The sequence below is a fragment of the Perca flavescens genome, chromosome 1 (genome assembly GCF_004354835.1).
Source record: "Perca flavescens isolate YP-PL-M2 chromosome 1, PFLA_1.0, whole genome shotgun sequence".
NCBI classification, from domain to species: Eukaryota; Metazoa; Chordata; class Actinopteri; order Perciformes; family Percidae; genus Perca; species Perca flavescens.
The window spans coordinates 10,118,774-10,139,402 of record NC_041331.1 but is presented as its reverse complement, the minus strand read 5'-3'; the positions used below and the strand labels follow the sequence as shown (position 1 = coordinate 10,139,402).

The window sequence follows — 20,629 nt, the reverse complement described above, 5'->3', positions numbered from 1 at the left end:
AGCATACAATTCTGATTCCATGGTGCGGATCCGTGACTCAAATTCACTAAGCCTTATAAGCCAATTAAGAATGAGGAGGTGTCGTCAGGGCACAGCGCTCCGCCCCTTCCTCCATTTTGAACTGCTCATGTTCATTGTTTATGTTGGTTGCGGAGGTTTTTATTCTAGAGACGTCGGATTTATCGGGTGGCTGCAATTAGAAGAAAGGACTTTACTTTCGACCTAATCTCCCAGTCGATGAGAGTGTGTTCTCTGCATATTCATTCGGGTAAGTTCTCTTAAAATGTGTTTATGTTGTCGGCTCTTAAAGCCACGAAGTGCACCTAGCTAACGTTGTTGCCTAGCTAGCCTGCTATCTAACTACATTGACACACACACACACATATATATATATATATATAATAATATAAGGCTAACCACAGTGATAGCTAAGCATAAGTGAACACACCCATGCTAATCATTTAACATAAGGCTGTTAGCTGGGTCGCTGTCTTTTGTGCCATTTGTGTTTGTAAAGTTTAATGTCCGGTGGCATTTTCATCTCTTTTTTTTATAAGCTGTTACTGTATATGGGTAACGTTAGCAGTGATTTAGAAATGGGTGTTTATCAGTTGTAGCTGCAGGAAGGGAGGTAAAGCTGCACCTTGTTTACTTCACTAGCAACGTTAAATGAAAGCTAAAATGTATAAGTAGTTTCCCATGTGAAGAGCATTCATAACGGTAAACATTTGTCTTGTGTTTGCTGCTGTCTTTTAACAGGGACTAAGGAACAAACGGAGGCTGCGCTACTATCACCAGAAGGGAGAGATGAGGAGGAGAGGGAAAGCAAAAGATGTTGAATAGATTATTTGCTATATTATAGATTGCCATTCAAAAAATAAATGCATCAAATTAACTGATTTGTCTGTGTCTTTAAGTTTTTGGGTATATACTGTATATATATATACACACACATATATATATATATATATATATATATATATATATATATATATATATATATATATATATATATATATATATATATATATATTATAACAGTTTTTCAATGTCTATCTTTCCATCAAATTGCGACCTGGAGACAGGAAACTTCTAGCTGAATAATTATACTCAGATGCTACCTGTTTTAATAACTAGTTAGGTATACAAGCTCTTAAAAGACATTAACAAAACGTGTATCTTTTATTATAACATTTATTCAAACATGACTATATACTGTACACAAGTATATTTAACATGAAGCGACGATCAGACTCAGCTGCCGATGATGGGGTTGCTTCCAGACTGCAGACAGGAGAAAGCTTTAGGTTTGTCCAATAGTTATCCAACCTGTCCTGGTAAGATTAGAATTGTATCACAAGTATATTCAAGCATACTGTAACATTAAGGTACTTCATGTAGTGGTGTGGTTTATTCATCATGGTCTTAACTGGCAACTACTGACTATTTAACACACTTGGTTATGTTGGTTGTAGCATTGTAGCTTGTGCGTTTACAGTACTATTTAACCTTTCTCTCTTGCAGTTTACTGCATATCATACTGCCTGTGGCAACCTGCATTAGCTGGTAGCGTTTACCTTGTTGTAGTTGTTGATCATATTTTCCACTGCATTTGTTTGAAAGCTAGAAGCTACTGGACAATGAGCTAATGTTACATACATGCAGTAAGCTACAAGTTAACTAATGTAAACTGTTAGCTACTGTAAGCTTAATGTAATTTAGATTAATTAATGCTATTCTCCTTTCCGGTAAGTGTTATGACCACTACAAAGTACAAACATGAACGTTTGAAAAGTTTTTAATTCATTGACATGGGATAAATAAGAGAAAACGATAGCCTATCAGTGTTGGTAACATTACCTACCTTCGCACATTGCGGCCAAAGTTGCCGACAGAATATTCTCCTCCTGCAAGCAGACTGACGCTGATTCACTTTCTCCATCTCAACAAAACAAATTAAACAGCTCAGTTCACAGTTCCACATCCATTTCTTCAAGTGTTTTGAAATGCAGCATTCACACTGTTGCCCCCTATACAGTCTATAGTTGCCCCTGGTTACCGATAGTGTAGGTATGCCAAAATGGTGGACGGGCTCAGGCCATAGGCTCAGGCATAGGCACCTCCCAAATCGTGACGTATGTCACGTGGGGTTCGTTCTTGTGATTGGCTAAAACAAGGGAGATATCTGATTGGTTGCAGATCATTCCCTGTTTTAAAAAAAATGCATTTGTGAGTTGAGCCACGTCAGGGGAGTCTCAAAATTCACAGCTCACAGACTGAAAGCAGTTTGTAAATCAAGAGATTTCTGAATCTTGTGTGAATTTGTACATTTTGTTTGCATTTCTGAATTGTGTGTGCATTTATGAATTTTGTGTGCATTTATGAATTTTGTATGCATTTGTGAATCTTCTGTGCTTTTTAAATTTTGTGTGGGTATTTGTTAATTTTGTGCACATTTGTGTATCCTGTGTGTGTATTTATGAATCATGTGTGTGCATGTATGAATCCTGTGTGTGCATATGTGAATGTTGTGTGTGCATTTATCTTCATTGAGACTGTTCTAGCTCCATACTTAATGCATGCTTGAAGTTTAACTTCAGATGGACCATGCTGTGTGCACCTTATGTCTTGATAATGTTGTCGAACATCAAACGTAATTTTGAGGCCAAACATGAGAAAACTTTCAAGGATGTAGGCTGAATCCATCAAATTAGGGCCCATAATGTGTGGTTTACATGTGATATTGAGCAGGGGGGGGCTCAATATCAGACTATTGTGTGAGGTATCATTGAACTCAGCAAAGAGTTCCTTTTTAATTGGTGACCGTTTGCCCTGCCCCATATGCTTAAGCCACGCCCCTTGCACAGCTAATGAACTGTATGATGTAGAGTCTTGTGTTGAGGTATCATTGAACTCAGCAGGGAGTTCCTTTTCATTGGTGATGATTTGCAGTGTCTGAGTACACGGTCGCAAGGAGCGGCGTCCGCCAGTATCCCCGACACACACAGAGGAGCGAGTGTCCGTCCAACGCTACTTGCAGCTTTAATTAGGGCCCGAGCGCCGACTGCGGCGAAGGCCCTATTGAAACTGAAGGAATTATTATTATTTTCCCGTCAAATGAATTGGCTTTTTGAGGGGCTTAGTATATTCAAAAACTCACCAAGTTTGGCGGTCGCATCAAGTCTGGTGAAAATTTACATATTTTAAGGGTTTCGGGAATAGGTGCACAAAAATGGCTCGCTAGCGCCCCCTAGAAAGTTAAGGAAATTGAGCCCCTGCAGTGCGTTTAACGTAAACTCACGAAACTTGGTACACATATGTAACATGTCAAGATGTACAAAAAACTTCATTAGAGCCATACCCTAAACCCAACAGGAAGTCCGCCATTTTGAATTAAATGTTCGAAATTAGTGCGATTTTGGCCATTTCCACATGTCGTACTTTAACGAACTCCTCCTAGAGATTTCATCCGATCAACTTCAAACTCGGTCTGTACCATCTTAAGAAGTTAAAGATGAAAAGTTGTTAAAAGAAAAACTTTTCGTCATAGGGCGTGGCCGTGGCAGGGCGGCCATTTTGTGCGTTTTGCCGCCGAAACAGGAAGTGGGTGTAACTCGAGTGTACGTTGTCCGATTACCTCGAAACTTTTCAGGATTCATAAGAGTCCAACCCTGAGGACAAATAAAGGCCGATATTTACTTAAAGTCATAGCGCCCCCTATTGGCAACAGGAAGTAGGCGTAAAAGTCAAGGTGCTATACTTTAACGAACTCCTCCTAGAGATTTCATCCGATGGACTTCAAACTTGGTCTGTACCATCCCAACACCTTAACGATGAAAAGATATTAAAAGAAAAACTTTTCATCAGACGGTGTGGGCGTGGCGTGGCGGCCATTTTGAGTGTTTAGCGATGAACAAAGAAGTTGTTGTAACTTGATACGTACGTCGTATCTGCCCGAAATTTCTCACAATTGACAAGGGTCCAGGCCTGAGGACACCTACAGGCCAAAATTGACTTTTGGTCATAGCGCCCCCCGCTGGCAACATGAAATGTGCTTTATATGACAAACATCATCCGATTTGCATGAAACTCAGAATGTGTGGTCTACGTGTGATACTGAGCCGCCCCCTATAATATGGCCACGCCCCTTTCATAAAATTTGAACCGTTTAAGGTAGATTCTTGTGTGAGGTGTCATTGAACTCAGCAGAGAGTTCCTTCTTTATTGGTGATGGTTTGGCCCGCCCCCTATGCATAAGCCACGCCCCCTTTCATAACATTTTAACCGTTTAAGGTATACCCTTGTGTGAGGTATCATTGAACTCAGCAGAGACTTCCTTCTTTATTGGTGATGGTTTGGCCCGCCCCCTATGCATAAGCCACGCCCCTTTCATAACATTTGAACCGTTTAAGGTATACCCTTGTGTGAGGTATCATTGAACTCAGCAGAGACTTCCTTCTTCATTGGTGATGGTTTGGCCCGCCCCCTATGTTAGAGCCACGCTTTCTTTTATTACTAATGGCCCGATTCATGTAAACACTTGTGTGAGGTATCATTGAACTCAGCAGAGACTTCCTTCTTCATTGGTGATGGTTTGGCCCGCCCCCTATGTTTAAGCCACGCCCCCTTTCACAGCTAATGAACCGTATGACGTAGAGTCTTGTGTGAGGTATCGTTGAACTCGGCGGGGAGTTCCCTTTTCATTGGTGACGGTTTGTGGCGTCTGAGTGCCGCGCAAATGCACGGTCGCAAGGAGCGGCGTCCGCCGGTAACCCCTACGCGCGCAGAGGCGCGAGGGCCCATCCATCGCTGCTCGCAGCTTTAATTCTTATTATTTTTCCGTTGATAAAACTGATGCTACAGCCTAAACCAGACATGGTGGAGGGGTGCCATTTTCAGGACTGATCCAGATCCCTGCAAGAACCTCAGAAAAACAATTCAGCCACTTCCACCACTAGGTGTCGCTATAGCAGAAAAAAACGTTTGACCTTATAACTCCCAAACCGTACATCGCACATTAAAAATACTCATATCCACACGTTCCCTGAATTCAGCTGAATCTCCTGATATAGGCCATGCCCATTTCCGCCTATACTTTTATATGCAAAAAATCACGATTTATCGTAAACCTACTTTTTCGAACTCCTACACATGATCTGCACGAAACTTGGCACGTAGCATCTCCAGACTGACCTGACAAAAAGTTATTAAAAGTATTTTTATTGGATAAAAATAGCACAAATTACGCACAAACAAATTTGTGTAGCTAGCCACGAAAAAACGAACTTTGCCATATATCGGCTAAACCAGCGGTTCTCAAAGTGTGGGGCGCGCCCCACTGGTGGGGAATAGAGACGTGGTCGGGCGCGCCAAACGGGAGGAAATTTTCCTTTTTTATGCCTTTATATCTTTATCCAGACATCTCAACTGTCCCGGAAGTTCCGGGAGTCTCCCGCATATTAATAGCGGCTGACGCCCGCAAATGAGATCCAATCTCCCGGAATCTGGAGCAAGACCGCGCACTAGACCAAGACTGTATGGCTGCAGCCTGGAGCGACCCATGTCATTCCGTCCCGCCTAGGGCCGTCTCCGAGCATCGACTTTTCAAAATAAAAGCTGGCGTCTGGAATAAAATACTTTAAAATATTTTACTACTACTCCACAGCAATCTCTATCCCCACAGCCGCTCTGCTGCTGCGCTGGCTTGCACACATCTCTGTTCACAACACTGCCTGTCGGAACATTCTGCTTAACGTGAAAAAGCTTAACGTGGTTTAATGTACCTCAACAACAATCAATTAATGATCACCAAATTTATCATGGCCATATTGTAATGAACACTTAAGCCTGTCAAAAGAACTAAACCGAAATCCAACGATTATAACTTCTCTCACATTAACATTTTCTTCTTTATTGGCACCTATGACGAGGAAAAGCTTGTGAGCTTTCTCATATTGCTCCTCATAACCACTGAAAACTGTCAAAAAATCTAACCAGAAATGTGGTGATTGATCGTTGTTTAGGTACATTAAACCACTTAAGCTTTTTCATGTTAGGACTTATAAAGCCCATAAGAACCGTTGGGAGTCAACCCACAGCCGCTCCGCTGCCCTGCTGAAAATGTGAAGCAGAAACGCCTCAGATGTCAGAGAACGTCCATAATAAAAGGACTTTGGGTTTGATTTTTTTTTTACAGTTTTCAGTGGTTATGAGGAGCAATATGAGAGAGAAATTTGGTAATCATTGATCATTGTTTACGTACATTAAACCACGTTTTTATTCATTAGTAAGCTACAGGACAGCGTCTTTCAAACATGACCTGTGCGAAAGAGAAAAAAATAAATAATGAATGCGTCATTGAGATGGCCCAATACCACTTTTTTGCTTCCCGATACCGATTCCGATACCTGAACTTGCGTATCGGCCGATACCGAGTACCGATCCGATACCAGAGTGTCATATATTTCATTGTTTTAACAACTGTATACTACTATCCCTGTATGGATGTGATATGATTTCTATCTTTGTTGTTGGTCTGTCTCAGGTTAAACTCTTTGTGAAACATGAACAAACACAAACAATGAATGCCCCAGAACTATCTTTTATTCTCCAGTTTGACAGTCAGTCAACGGAAAAAGAACATAAATAAACTACTTTAATGTAGATTTTCTTTAGGGCTTTATTACGTGGTATTGGATCGGTGCATAAACTCCAGTACTTCCCGATACCAGCGTTTTAGGCAGTATCGGAGTATCGGTATCGGAACATCTCTAATTGTACCCAGCACTTCTGGAAATGCACTTCCAAATGCGTCTCTGTCCAGTACATTTCAAACCAAACTGACGCCCATGGACCTGTGACTCAATCTGGAAAATAATTCAATTTTGTATTTTTGACCGTCTGAATTTACCGTTGGATACGCCTCGGCATGATACGGGACGGCTTAGGACGCTCCAGCCTGCAGCCATACCCACCTCCACTAAACTAGAGAATGACTTGTGTGACTAGAGAGTGTGTGTGTGTGTGTGTGTGTGTGTGTGTGTGTGTGTGTGTGTGTGTGTGTGTGTGTGTGTGTGTGTGTGTGTGTTTGAGTGTGAGAGTGACTTTAAATGCGGCGCGTGTGAGAGCAAACCGTCCTTATAGCTGTGTGTTGCCGCTTATTAGACCAATCACCCCCGAAATTGTGCAATGCAAAACAGGCTCATTGCAGCCACTAATTCAGGGATAAATAGACCTGTCTTGCCAAATGGCTATCTTTTCTTTTCTTTTTTTAACAGATTGCAAAGTGGCACTTTTATTTCTTTTCTATTTTCAAACTTGATACAAATTTTGACACAGCTGCACTTTTTAATTTCTTTATTTTTGAATTTGCTGTTATTTGATGTAGATAGTTAGTTGAATTTCGATACAACTTGTTACTTCAATAAATTGGAACATTTTAAGCTTGTTGCGTATTTCATTAGCATTGTGTTGGGGCGATGGGAGCAGGTGGGGCTTAAAAATTCCCCCTTGTCCAAAGTGGGGAATGACCGAAAATGTTTGAGAACCACTGGGCTAAACTAAAGGCTATCAACGCAAAACTTTAGATTCTTGTTTGCTATGACCCTCTGAGGCTCCCCAACAAATTTTACAAAAATTGGCCAATAGGGGGCGCTACAAGTACAAAATCTTTGTATCTCATCCACGGCTCATCTGATTTTTACGAAATTTTCAGGGTACCAATTAGGGCCACTCTTGAGGCCACACCAACAGTGGATACTGATTCATGAAAGTGGGCGTGGATTCACCACTTACACTAATGTGAGCAACTTCAAATTTACAGTGTAGATGTATAATGGCTCATGGACCTAACATACCAAAAATTACATGTGGACCACTAGGTGGCGCTATAATGACTTCAAACGTGTTTTTGCCTATAACTCCCACATTACACATTGCACATTAGAAAGCCTTACATCCACGTGTTTCTAGAATGGAGCTGAATCTGATGATATAGGCCACACCCATTTCGCTAAGGTTTTTCGCAACAACTTTTTCTAACTCCTCCAAGGCCGTGCTACCGATCTGCACAAAACCTGGTACGTAGCATCTCCAGACCGACCTGACCAAAAGTTATCAGAAGAATTTTGCTACATAAAACTATGCGCAATGTACGACCAAACAAAATTTCGTAGCCAGCTACGAAACACGAACTTTAGCATATCTTGGCCAAATCCGAGCAAAAGTTGGTATTATTGTTCGACATCCCACTCCGATCATCACCAGATTTGGTGATGATTGGCCTTTACGGAGCGCTATAATTCAGGTAGAAGTGCCAGTCAACGACCACTTTTGGCCCTTTTACGCAGTCTATGTTAATGGGATATTTGTAATGGCAATGTACCGCAGACTTTGCGGCTCACACCTCGCGATATTTACTGACTTTTGCCTCCCCACCGTTACACTTTGGGTCCGGCTTTTGCGCGCTCCCCGGGTAGTCGGGGGCGACTGGCGCCGCGAGGCTTGGACTCAGTCATATCTAGTTGGATTTAAAACAGTAAATATATTACATATTGCACCTTCAATTTTTTTTTTTTTTTATTTATTGGAATTCTTTCAAAATTGACACACCATAACAACACATATACATCAGGATATCAGGATTTACATATATGCACGTGTAAATGTAGACATCTAGACATATAGTACAGGCAAAAAGTTTGGACACACCTTCTCATTCAATGCGTTTCCTTACACTTACTATTTACATTTAGATTCTCACTGAAGGCATCAAAACTATGAATGAACACATATGGAATTATGTACTTAACAAAAAAGTGTGAAATAACTGAAAACATGTCTTATATTTTAGATTCTTCAAAGTAGCCACCCTTTGCTTTTTTATTAATAATGGAACAAATTCCACTAATTAACCCTGACAAAGCACACCTGTGAAGTGAGAACCATTTCAGGTTACTACCTCATGAAGCTCCTTGAGAGAACACCAAGGGTTTGCAGAGTTATCAAAAAAAGCAAAGGGTGGCTACTTTGAAGAATCTAAAATATAAGACATGTTTTCATTTATTTCACACTTTTTTGTTAAGTACATGATTCCATATATGTTCATTCATAGTTTTGATGCCTTCAGTGAGAATCTACAATGTAAATAGTCATGAAAATAAAGAAACACATTGAATGAGAAGGTGTGTCCAAACTTTTGGCCTGTACTGTATTTTTTTCTCATCCTCCATGCTTTTCCCCAGTTCTGACTCTGCTCTCATTTCAAACCTCCTGGAATACTTCTTTCAAGCTCCCAGAGAACGATTTAGTGGGTACACATCGGTTATCAACCCCTATGTTCGTTTTGAGCCGGAATTGTCCTTTAAGTTGCGAAGGTATGACCTGTCCTCTGGGGAACATAGCCAGACCACCGGGCGCTCTCTGGATCGTTTTCGGGAGCGGGAGGCGACAAAGGTGGGGAGAAATCAGAAGCAAGGATCCCGGTAGGGCCTGCTAGAACACAGATTGACAATGCCAAGCATCCTACTCACCAACACCAGATTGATCACACACAAAATGGATGAGCTACAAATCCACACAGAACTGTTGCGTTATGATTGTCACAGAATAAGCCTGGCTGAACACACTTATCACGGACAGCAGCTAGCAGGGCGAACTAGCTACCAGCAGGATAGAGACAGGGTAGGTGAATTTAAACAATGTCTGAGTTGAAAACGCATGTTGTTGTCACGTAAGGGCCCTGTTCATGTTGCACAGACATTTTAATTGCATAAGAGGCACAAAGGCACTTTAACACTTTCCCACGACAACTGCCGTTTTAGCTAAGTGGAAGCTCGTAGACGTAGCTGCAGCTACTCCGTGTTGACCGCACCAATTCAGCTCTTTTTTTTTTTTTCTATCGACTGTACTCGCATATTTATAGCGCTCAAGATTAACGTAAAAATTGGCCGGAATTCTCCTTTTAAGCTGGCTCTTACATCAGCAATGTGTCCTGTGTTTAGGAGTGCCTGCAGTCTACAACCAGGGCATGGTCCCCATGGCAATGCCAGCAGCCGTGCCAGCTGTTGGGGGCCAGGGGCCAGTGTGCAGTGAGGAGGACCTGAAGGCTCTGCAGGACATGTTCCCCAACCTGGATAAGGAGGTGGTTCGCACTGTGCTGGACGCACAGCAAGGCAACAAAGACGCTGCTATCAACTCTCTGCTGCAGATGGCTGAAGAGCTCTAACTGCAGAACACAAGCTTACAGTGGACACACACACACACACACACACACACACACACACTGCAGCCATACCTGAGCTCCCAGGCCTCCTGGTAGCCACATATATCTGTTTCCTCTCCCTTTATTGAATCCTGGTTGGCAGATGTATTTGGTAAAGTCATGTCAGACTGATTTAGGTTTGTATCACAGTCTGTATTCCCAGGGTTTGATTTGCACTGTTTGAGTTATAGTGAGTCAAGTTCAGAGTCCATCTTCTTTTTATGTTAATACTGTTGTTACTAGTATGTGTAGAACATGTCTGCAGTAAACCTGCAGTGCACTTCTGCTGTTTCATATGTAGCTGGAAAAAGGTAAATGCATTCAGAATCTGATAAATTATTATGGCTATATTAAATTATATAGAATTGTATATGGTGATGGGAGAATTGTGAATGAACAAATGACCTGAGGGATTGAGGTGAGAACTGCCATGTCACACCACACTGAGTGAACTGATTCATGAAACCCATTTTTAATCACTGTAGTAAGGATGTCCAGCTTGTTTTAAAGTAATATCCTGTGGAGTATTTTTTTTAAATAACTAGAGTTTGCAGAGAGATGCTTGAGAATGAAGATGTCCCTGTTATGATAAAATCTGGATGTTTTGAAGTTTGGCATGATGTTGTTTGTAGAGCTTTTGAGACCAAAACACTTTTATCCAAGTTGTCTACACACTTAGGTGAAGTGAAGACCTAAACAGAGTAATTCAGTCCACGTTTAATGAGCTTAATATCCACATATGTATTTAGACATAATTTCTGCTCCCCGAGCAGTGAGGCCTAAGACAGTGACCTGATTTCCATATAATGAGCTCTGGATGTTCATGGTCCCCAGAAGCTGACTCTTAATGTTTTTGTTTCCTTAACTTTACTACAGTGCCACCTTGAGATAAAAGCTTGTGCATGAGGGAGGTTTTTCATGCTTCATAGTTTGACTGCAGCTTCTAACACAGCAAGCAGAGCTTTACATGTTTAGTCTTCTTGTTTTTCAGCCACAGTGTTTGTATGTGTTGTAGTTCCTTTAGCTTGCATTGACACTTAGAGTTTACAAGGTCTTGATTCTAATGTGCTTTCTGCCAAAGGTTTCTTTTAAAAGTGTGATAGTTCTAACTTTTTACTTGTGATTCCAAAACTATCACTGTTGAAATTCTTAAAATGTCAGTCATTTTATTCTGTGTCATGTGATTCTGCTGTTTGACACTCACTCACTGCTTCACAGCATCTGGAAATCCAAGCACATGCAATTTAAGTTGGAGCTGTGGGAAGGAAAAGCCTTTTATGTGGGATGTAGGACTGATAAGACATATTTAGATACCTGTGTTCAATGTTAACAAGAGCTTAATTTAAGCCACTTAAGCTTTTCAGCTGGGAAAAAATGGCAATGCCAAAAGGAACGGCAGAATGAATAGAAGACTCTTTGTTACAGAGATAAGATGTCTTACAAGATATGGTCGCTAGTAAAAATAGCTTTATTTATCCAGCCAAGTGTCATGTATATGCTTTGTCAGTAAATTCACAGGTTTGTTACAATTACAGTATAAGTAAGACAATATAGGTAAGAGGAAGTGATCAGCAGAAGAATAATATACACTTATTTACCCAGGTGACAGTAAAGGCTGCTTCAGACTAGACCACATGCCCCTGTGAGGGCCATGACCATGCTGTGCATCAGTGTTCCACCAACTTGTTACCACAAGTTTTACAATTATTATTGGAATTCAAGTCAATAAACCTCATTTAGATTTGATCATATAACATTTTTTTAGTTAAAAAAGCATAAATTATGATTCATTGTGGATGATCCCAGACTGGTATACGTCAAAGTTTAGTCAGGAAACCATGTTTTTGTTTATTATTAAAATGCTATAAAATTAAATCAAGGAACCAAACTTCAATGAAAGTAGTGAACTGATCATTAATTTTACTTGCCAAGAGTGTTGAATGGAACCATGTTATTTTTGGGCAATTTGGTTGAGAAACTTTGAAAAGGGTCAAATTTGACCCGTCAACCTTGAAATCTTTTGACGTTTTTGATGCCTTTTTTGCTGTTTGTTTTTGCTTTTTCCAACGTTTTAAATTGTTAAATTTTTCTTCTACACATTTCAGCGCTTATTTCTACGTCCCATATTTTCTGATATAAAATTTTTTTTAAAACGGGTCAATGTGACCCGAAGTCAACACAAGGGTAATAACCTCATTGTCATGTTCATAAAAACTATTTGAGATGATTTGACAAGGTGTCAAATTTGACTTTGTGACAAGGCGCATTACCCTGCTGGAAAGAGCCATTAGAAGATGGGTACACTGTGAAGATGGGTAAGCTTGCAGCTTTTATCACGTCTCTGGTTATACAACTGTTAAAAAAGATGCCAGGTTTTTTTTTTAGGTTGCGTAGGTTGAATCTATCATCTCTATCCAGTTGCTTCTACCATACACTGAAAAAATTGAAACATTGACTTTAATTAAATTTATTATGTCAACCGGTTCCACATATTTTTATTAGGTTAGTTAAAAGCAAAGATATTAAGGTCATTTAATTTAATTAACTTATGTTACAGTAACACAATGATTGTTAATTCAGCCAATTCATTTTTTTAAACATTAAATTAACAAGAGATATTTAAGCTTAACCAAATTAAGTCAGTTATATGAACCTAAATAATATATGTACAGTGTACATATTTTACATTTGTCATTTCAGTATATGTTATTAATCATGAGATAATACATTTAAATTCAGTTAATGAAAACATTAGGTTTTCATCCAATATAAGTTTTACTAATTACTTTAACATAATTCAAGTTTGTCAACAGGTTCCACACAAATTAATTTAGTACACCAAATATATTTTTATTTTTTATTTTATTCACCAACACAAGCAGTGATTCAATAACATTTTGGTGCAATTGTACTACAGTAACATTACAATGTAGTAACATTTGAACGCATGTACATGTTTAACACGGAATAACAGCTGCAAATATTAGTGGATTGATTAGTTGTTTGACAGAAAATGTATCAATAATTCTGACTTACAGGAAAAGAGCCAACATAAATAAGAATATTTTCTTGTTTCTTTAGTCATACAGTAAACAATCTTGTTTGTGAACTGTGAAAATAAGACATTTTAGATTGAACCTTGGTGTATAAAATGTCAGAAAGGGTCAGTTTCCAAAAGCCCAAACAACTAATAAAAAAAAATTGAACCGATAAGTAATGAAATAATGTGAGTTGCAGCCATACATGTAATAAACAATACTTACAATTGTGACATGGTCCAACACTCCAACAGTTGTCAACTTCCCTAATGCAGAATAACAATACAGACAAACTTCCCTTTGTGACAATATGGTCTAACAGACTTCACTTACAGTCTTCAAATTTGTTTCTAACAAAATAATGGTCTCTCTACAGCCTTGCCACTGATCACATCCAAATCAGTACAGTTTGTTTTTGGGCAGCTGTACCTTTGTTGACAGTCTGCAAGCATCCATTTGAAGGAACATATTCTGAAGTACTTCAAACAAGGCTTTCAGTTCCTTGGGATAACTGAGGTCCAGTGCATATATTACACCCATTAAGAGTGCACATGCACAGGCGATGTCTCCCAAGTTGTGTAGTATTTCAGCACCCTCAATCACTATTCCAACATCAGCTGGAGGAGTGGTGGCATCCCCTCCCTCAACATTGACGCTGTAGATGGCAAAGGTGAGTTGCTCTAGCTCCCTCTCAGCAGCTACAACATCGGCATCCTTTACAGAGGAAAGACAGAAAGGAGAAAAATGATATGAAATTAGAAACCTTTTTTCCCCATAAGTATAAATTTTCACCTTTCTGATGTCAGAAAAAACTCTAACTCTGTATAAGTTTAATACAATAATGTCTGGCAGAGTTGCTGTGTTGGATTGCACTGCACAAGTGTTGTGTTAAATGTTAAATGAAATCCATGGTGGATAATAAATCCATAAATCCCCCTAAAAAAACAAAATAAACAAACCAATTCCACAAATTATAAAAAATTCACAAGATTAATTATTCAAAATTTGGTTTGATACAGGTAGAAACAAAACAACTAAAGTTACCAACCAAGTATTCTTTGAAGAGTATGTTCGGGTCTTCGTTCAGGTATATGCAAAGTGCCCTGAGGATGCATTCCCTCCTCTTTCCAACAGTTTCATTCTGAAGAAACAGAAGACAGATAAACACTTGATAAATGGATGACATCTCAAACAAGATTGTTATTATTATTTTACACTGTTTTGTCCTGCCTTGGTTGCACGTATTGTTGAGGTCTGCACAAGCGCACAGAACTCTTATTTTTTTTTTTTTATATACAAGGTGACCACCACTTTATGTCCACATTTCACACAGAAGGGAAAGAATAACCAGTAAAGAATCTAGTTTGTTTTAAATCTCTTTCATGTACAAACACTTATCTTTTCACAACACTTACAAATAGATCAACTTAAAAACTGGCCTCAATTGTTAGTGTGATCAGGGAAATATCTAGGACTGCAGCTATTGATGATTTTAGTAATTGAGTATTCTACCGATTATTCCATTGATTAATCGGATAAGAAATACTTTAGTTTTATTAAAGAGCAATAATATACAATAGTTTGGTTTAATTTTCGGAAAAAGCTACATTTGTATTGCCTATATTGCTTACAATATCATCTCTCAAAAAACTAAACATATTACTCCGTCTTTCCAGAAAAAGTGAGTTTTTTTGTGATTGTTGCAGGCAAAAATCCTTGATTATGCAGCACGTTTTCTTAAAAATGCGATGGAATATGGGGATATTTATGCAATTTTATGCGATGAAATTGCGGGAACTTGCAAAAATTGCGGGAACTTGCAAAAACTGCGGTTTGATGAAAAAGAGAGAAAAAAAGTGATTCCCCAACACCCTGCTTTTTTTTTTTTAACTATTTAAAAAAATTGTTTACAGATATTCAGTCATCACAATACGTAAACAAATAAGATACAAAAATATATACAAATAATATATGAAAGTAAAAATAAAACTAATAGTCTAAGCAGAGGGAAATAAAAGATACAAAAGACACAGACTTTCAAAAATCGTTAATAATATAGACAGCAGGAGCGCTTAAAGAAATTTGAGTAGATATCAGATATTAAGATAGCTTTCTTATTGGATACCAACTTAAGAGACTCAAAGTGCATGTCAAATTCAACCTCCAACACCCTTTTTTTTTTTTTATTCACAAAATGTAGATTACAACAATCAGGTAAGCAATGATAGCACGTGAACAACAAGTGCACAGACTTCAGTAGAGATTTAAATTCTATGAGAAAAGGTACAAAGTTAGGAGAAGAGTTAGAAAATTTCTGCTTGTGAATATAGAATTTTGCATACATAATAACAAAATTTATAAGATACTCAAGAGCACCATTATCTGAATTATTTTAGAAACAGATAATATCTTTAAGATTAAAGGAGTAGATAGAGTTGGTGGGTTCAAAAAAGTAAGACTCCAAATCTTTCCAAAATCTTTTGGAAATTTCACAATCAAAAAAAAGGTGAGATATTGTTTCAATACTATATTTACAAAATGTACAGGAGGAGTCAATGTCAGTAAATCTAGCAACAAGGTGATTAGTAGGGTATATGTTATGTAAAATTTTGAGGTGTACTTCCTTAGCTTTGTTAGAAACACAATACTTATACGGTAGAAGCCAAGCCTTTCTCCAATTTATGTTTATAATTTTGGAACTCCACACAAACTTGCCCCTTGGTACAACAGCATTCTTTCTCTGGAAAATTTGGCAAATATGCTTATTGTTACATTTTATGTGTGTTACTTCAATTCCATCCAATGATAGTAAAGGCTGTGATATAACATGTGCATCATAGGTTAAGTAATTTTTTATAAGTAGAATTAAACCATTCGAGTTAAGGAATTAAATTCTCTGAAAGGAATTGGAAAATTGTGTACATTCATAAATTGTTCATAGGACAGCATATCACCAGATTCATCGAAAAGATTAAGAATATGGTTTAAATCTCTATGGAACCAATTAGGAAAAAATAGGGATTTGTTCATAATGACTATGTTACAATTGTTCCAGAGGAATGTCTTGCACGGCGAAAAATTGTGGACAAAGGCTAGCTTCCAAGCTAAAAGGGCTTGCTGATGGAATTTTGATAATTTAATTGGCAATTTATTTGGCATAAAATTACATTTTAAAATGAAGGAAAGCCCTCCAATTTTGTTAAAAATGTAATTTGGGATAAAGTACCAAATTGACATCTTTTTAACCAATTAATTTTAAAGGTGTTCACAGTGTCACTGAAATCTAGGACTTCAAGACCTCCTTCTGCTTTACTACAGGAAAGTACATTTTTCTTTAGCTTTTGGGACTTATTTTTCCAAATAAAATCCAGAAAAATTCGATTTACGTCAGTGATTGATGAGTTATTTACGAATAAGGATAAAGATGGATACACAAAACGAGATAGACCCTCTGCTTTAGAGAGGGGAACTCTACCCAAAATAGACAAATCCCTTTGAAGCCAGATGTTAAAAATATTCTTTGTTTTCTTTATTCTACTTGAAAAATGTAGATGTTGCCTAACAATAAGATTTCTAGTTATAAATATTCCCAGATACTTAACAGAGTCCTTAACTGGCATATTTTCAATAACACGATCATCACAACAATGTAGAGATAAGATTTCACATTTGGACATATTCAATCTTAAACCTGAAGCCTTGGAAAATTGATCTATCAAGTGAATAGAGTTATATAACTGGTTCTTGTTCTTTAGGAAAATTGTAGTGTCGTCTGCCAATTGGGAAATTTTTAACTCCTTACCAAATATTGAGATTCCTTCAAAATTTCTGTCAGATGTAATTTTAAGCGACAATAATTCGGTGAACAAAATAAATAGGAAGGGCGAGATAGGGCACCCCTGCCTGACCCCCTGTCTACAAACTTGTTACCAAAGCCAAACACATTAAGGGACTGTAAGAGAAATTTGTGTTCAATTGTATCAAAGGCCTTATAAAAGTCTAGAAACAAAATGAGTGCCTCAGACTTAACTGCATCTGCATAATCGAACAGATCTGAGTCTGATATTACAACTAATATGTCGTTTTTCATGAAACCTGTTTGAGTTTCAGCTATAATAGAGTCTAGCCCTTTTTTCAGTCTGTTTGAGTAAGCTAAAGCCAATATCTTATAATCTATTGTTAAAAGAGTAATAGGACGCCAATTATCAATTAAAAGAGGGTCTTTGTCAGGTTTGGGGATAAGAGATATGATACCTTGCTTCATTGTAGCTGTTATCTCCCCGTGACTGATGCATTCTTTGTACATACATACTAGAGAGTTATGAAGGTATTCCCAAAAGTGTATATAAAATTCAACAGATAGGCCGTCGATTCCTGGAGATTTGCCCTTCTTCATTGAAAAAAGTGCATCTTTAATTTCATTGACTGACAGGTCAGATTCACATAGTGATTTAAATTCCTCATCAATCGAAGGGTTGTTTTGAATTGTGATTCATATAAATTCCTATAAAATTTGGTGACAAAATTAGAAATTAGCTTTGGATCTTTAGAAGGAACTCCGTCAATATTAAGCGCAGATAAAGATTTTCTTCTAAAATTTCTCTTCTCAAGAGCAAAAAAATAACTGGTGTTCTCCCCTTCTTCAAGCCATTTGGCTCTTGACCTAATGAATGCTCCTTTTGCCAAGTCTAGATACATTTGGTCCAGCTGTAGTTGGATTTTCCTTATTTCGAGTTCTTCTTCCAAATTAATGTTTATTTTTGTCAGTAAAAGGTGAAGTTTGTGCATCAATTCATCTTCTACCTTACTTTTTTCTTTTTTTAGTTCCTTACTTCTTTTAACCACAACACATCTGGCTTTGTATTTAAAGAATTCCCATTTTATCCTGTAGTTGTCGTTTAGGTCGTCATTGAGGAGTTCTTTTGCTAGTTTTTTGATAGAGTCATTAAAGGAATCATCCTTCAAAAGAGAGTTGTTGAATTTCCAATACCCTCGACAACCTGATGTCTCCTGAGTAGCACTTAATTTCAAAATAATTTGTTTATGGTCAGTTAATGGGGCATAAAGATGATTAACTTCTTTCACAAATTGAAGGATAGATGATGAAATCAAAAAAATATCAATTCTAGATTTTAAAGTCAGTCTTCTGTTACACCAAGTGAAGTCTTTGGTACTGGGATTGAAGAAACGTCATGCATCAGTCAAGGAAAGGTTGGAGCATAGAAATGACACAAGGTTATTGTACTGTGAAGATTGACTAAGCCTAGCCTCTCTATCCAACTCATCATCAGGACATTCATTAAAGTCTCCACAAAGGATTATGAAAGAACCCTGGTACTTAATATTCAGATCTTTCAATTTGGATGCTATTTCATTAAATAAGACCTTATTAGAAGTGTGGGAATTAAACCCATATATATTACAAACAATAAAGATAGCATTGTCTTGTTTAATTATCAACGTAATCCATCTACATTTTGAGAAGAGACAGTTTCAAGAATATCCCCTCTAAATTTATGTAATAAAATTAAAACCCCTGCTGAATGATTAGTACCATGGCAAAAATGAGCTAAATTACCCCACTGAGTCTTCCAGAATTTGGCATCTGATTCACAAGAATGTGTTTCCTTGAAGTAAAATAAAATCAGCCTCAGTTCTCTTGCATAAAAGAAAGATTGCTTTCCTCTTAGTAATATCCCTGATACCTCTGACATTTAAAGACATAACATTTAGAGAATTAAACATAAAATCCATACAAAAACTTTTATGAAAAAAGGAATACCTGTAAATCGCTTGAGCACCAAAGAGCCTGAAAAGTGCTAAGAAAAATCCACCAAAAAAGGAGGTGGAGCTTAACAACCATTTAACTTGGCATAACAGATAGTGACAGAGAAGGTGATGTTATAGCCATCACAATTTGTTTTCACCCTAAAGATAAGTATTATTATAGATATATCTAGTCAAGAAAAGGACCATGGATTTTAATTCTAAGTATGCTAACAGAGATTTGATAGATGTCCACCAAAATCAAACAATTAAAGTAGAAAATATGGGGTAGCCAATAGTAGAACAGTAAAAAGAAAAAAGGTCTTGGGTCAACCCCATGTATCTGCATAATAAGACAACAACAACCAACTATTCAAAATTATAACATCTTAGGTTGGACTAATCAAGGGATTGTGTTTTGGTTTTGTTTTTTTTGTTTTTTGCTTGAAAAGAGAAAAATAACATTTTAGAAAAAAAAGAAAATATCAAGGTTCCAACAGAAAATAGGGTTAAAGTTCCTTTTTGTTGTGCCCATGAATGTAGCTTCTATGACAACTACATCAGAATTTTCTTGAAGATATACAACAATAACAAAAAACAAAAGGGGAGCACAAGGATGATATGGTGCAAATTTAGTAGCATACTTGCAATAAGGTATATTTTTTAGTAACCTAAGTAGCTATCAAACAGCTTGAATGACTATTTTCAGTATTAGATGAGACTTAGCTACGTCTGCATAGACATTTTATACTAGCCTACCTCTGAACAATCAATCTTCTTTCCGTTTATAAAGACAAAAAGGCCGCGAAAAGAAGCCTTCTTCCCTTTTTCTCTCGCTTTCTTCACCAAGGGCCACAGCTTCTCTCTGGCTGCTTTCTCTTCAGGGGACAGTGCTTTGGTGAGCCTTAAGTTGTTGTCCAGAAGAAACTTTGAGCCTCTTGCCTCCTTCCAGACAGCATCACGAAAACGACGCATTGCAAAAAGGATGATGGTTGATCTATTCGAGCCGTCTTGTCGTCGTTGCCCGATGCGATGGACGATGTCGACCCCATCCTTCAGGCTGTCACGAATATTAGGAGCCACTTTACCCAAGATCTCGATGATTCTGCTTCTGATATTTTCTCCATCTTCCTCCTTCACGCCGTGAATCTTCAGGGACCATCTTCGGCTGTAACTCTGGCAGTCAACGATGTTTGCCTTCAGAGTTTTATTTTCTGCTTGCAATAAATTGATCTATTTTTTCATGACTTCCAGTGTGTGTCTGTTGTTTAACATCCAAAGTAAGCTGCTTAACGGTCACAGTTAGCTTTTCCATCTGTTTCGAAGTTGACTCAGTCGTTTTTTCTATAGCAGATATTTTCCGAAAAGTCTCATCATGTTTCCCAGATAACACAAGGATGGCTTCTAAAATCTCTGCAGTCTCTCTGTTGTCACGTTTTACCTTTTTTGTTGGAGGTTTTAAATCCGTGTACCTTCCGTTCATTCGTTTTTCGTAGTGAAACCAAAGAGAAAAAAACGAGAAACCACTTGTTTTTTCGTTTTCCGTTTTTAAAACAAAAATGGA

At 37.9% G+C, this 20,629-nt stretch overlaps 2 protein-coding genes across 4 annotated transcripts in view; one reads left to right on the top strand and one right to left on the bottom strand.

Annotated features, from left to right (window-relative positions):
- tollip (toll interacting protein) overlaps positions 1-20,629 on the top strand; it is a 53,926-nt gene that overhangs the window by 27,350 nt on the left and 5,947 nt on the right. For 2 of the 3 annotated variants that reach the window (XM_028604012.1, XM_028604130.1), the window contains one exon: positions 10,002-11,740. In XM_028604012.1, the coding sequence (XP_028459813.1) occupies positions 10,002-10,225 (224 nt within the window). In that variant the 3' untranslated portion in view covers positions 10,226-11,740. Of the gene's footprint in view, positions 1-10,001; positions 11,741-20,629 lie in introns of those variants that run through there. The other variant, XR_003694772.1, reaches the window with a different exon arrangement.
- Positions 13,213-20,621, bottom strand: LOC114572697 (uncharacterized). The gene is made up of 3 exons (XM_028604447.1): positions 19,825-20,621; positions 14,348-14,440; positions 13,213-14,013 (listed from the first exon to the last, which is right to left on the bottom strand). The coding sequence occupies exons 1-3, from the start codon at positions 20,038-20,040 to the stop codon at positions 13,699-13,701; spliced, it is 624 nt and encodes a 207-aa protein (XP_028460248.1). The 5' UTR covers positions 20,041-20,621; the 3' UTR covers positions 13,213-13,698.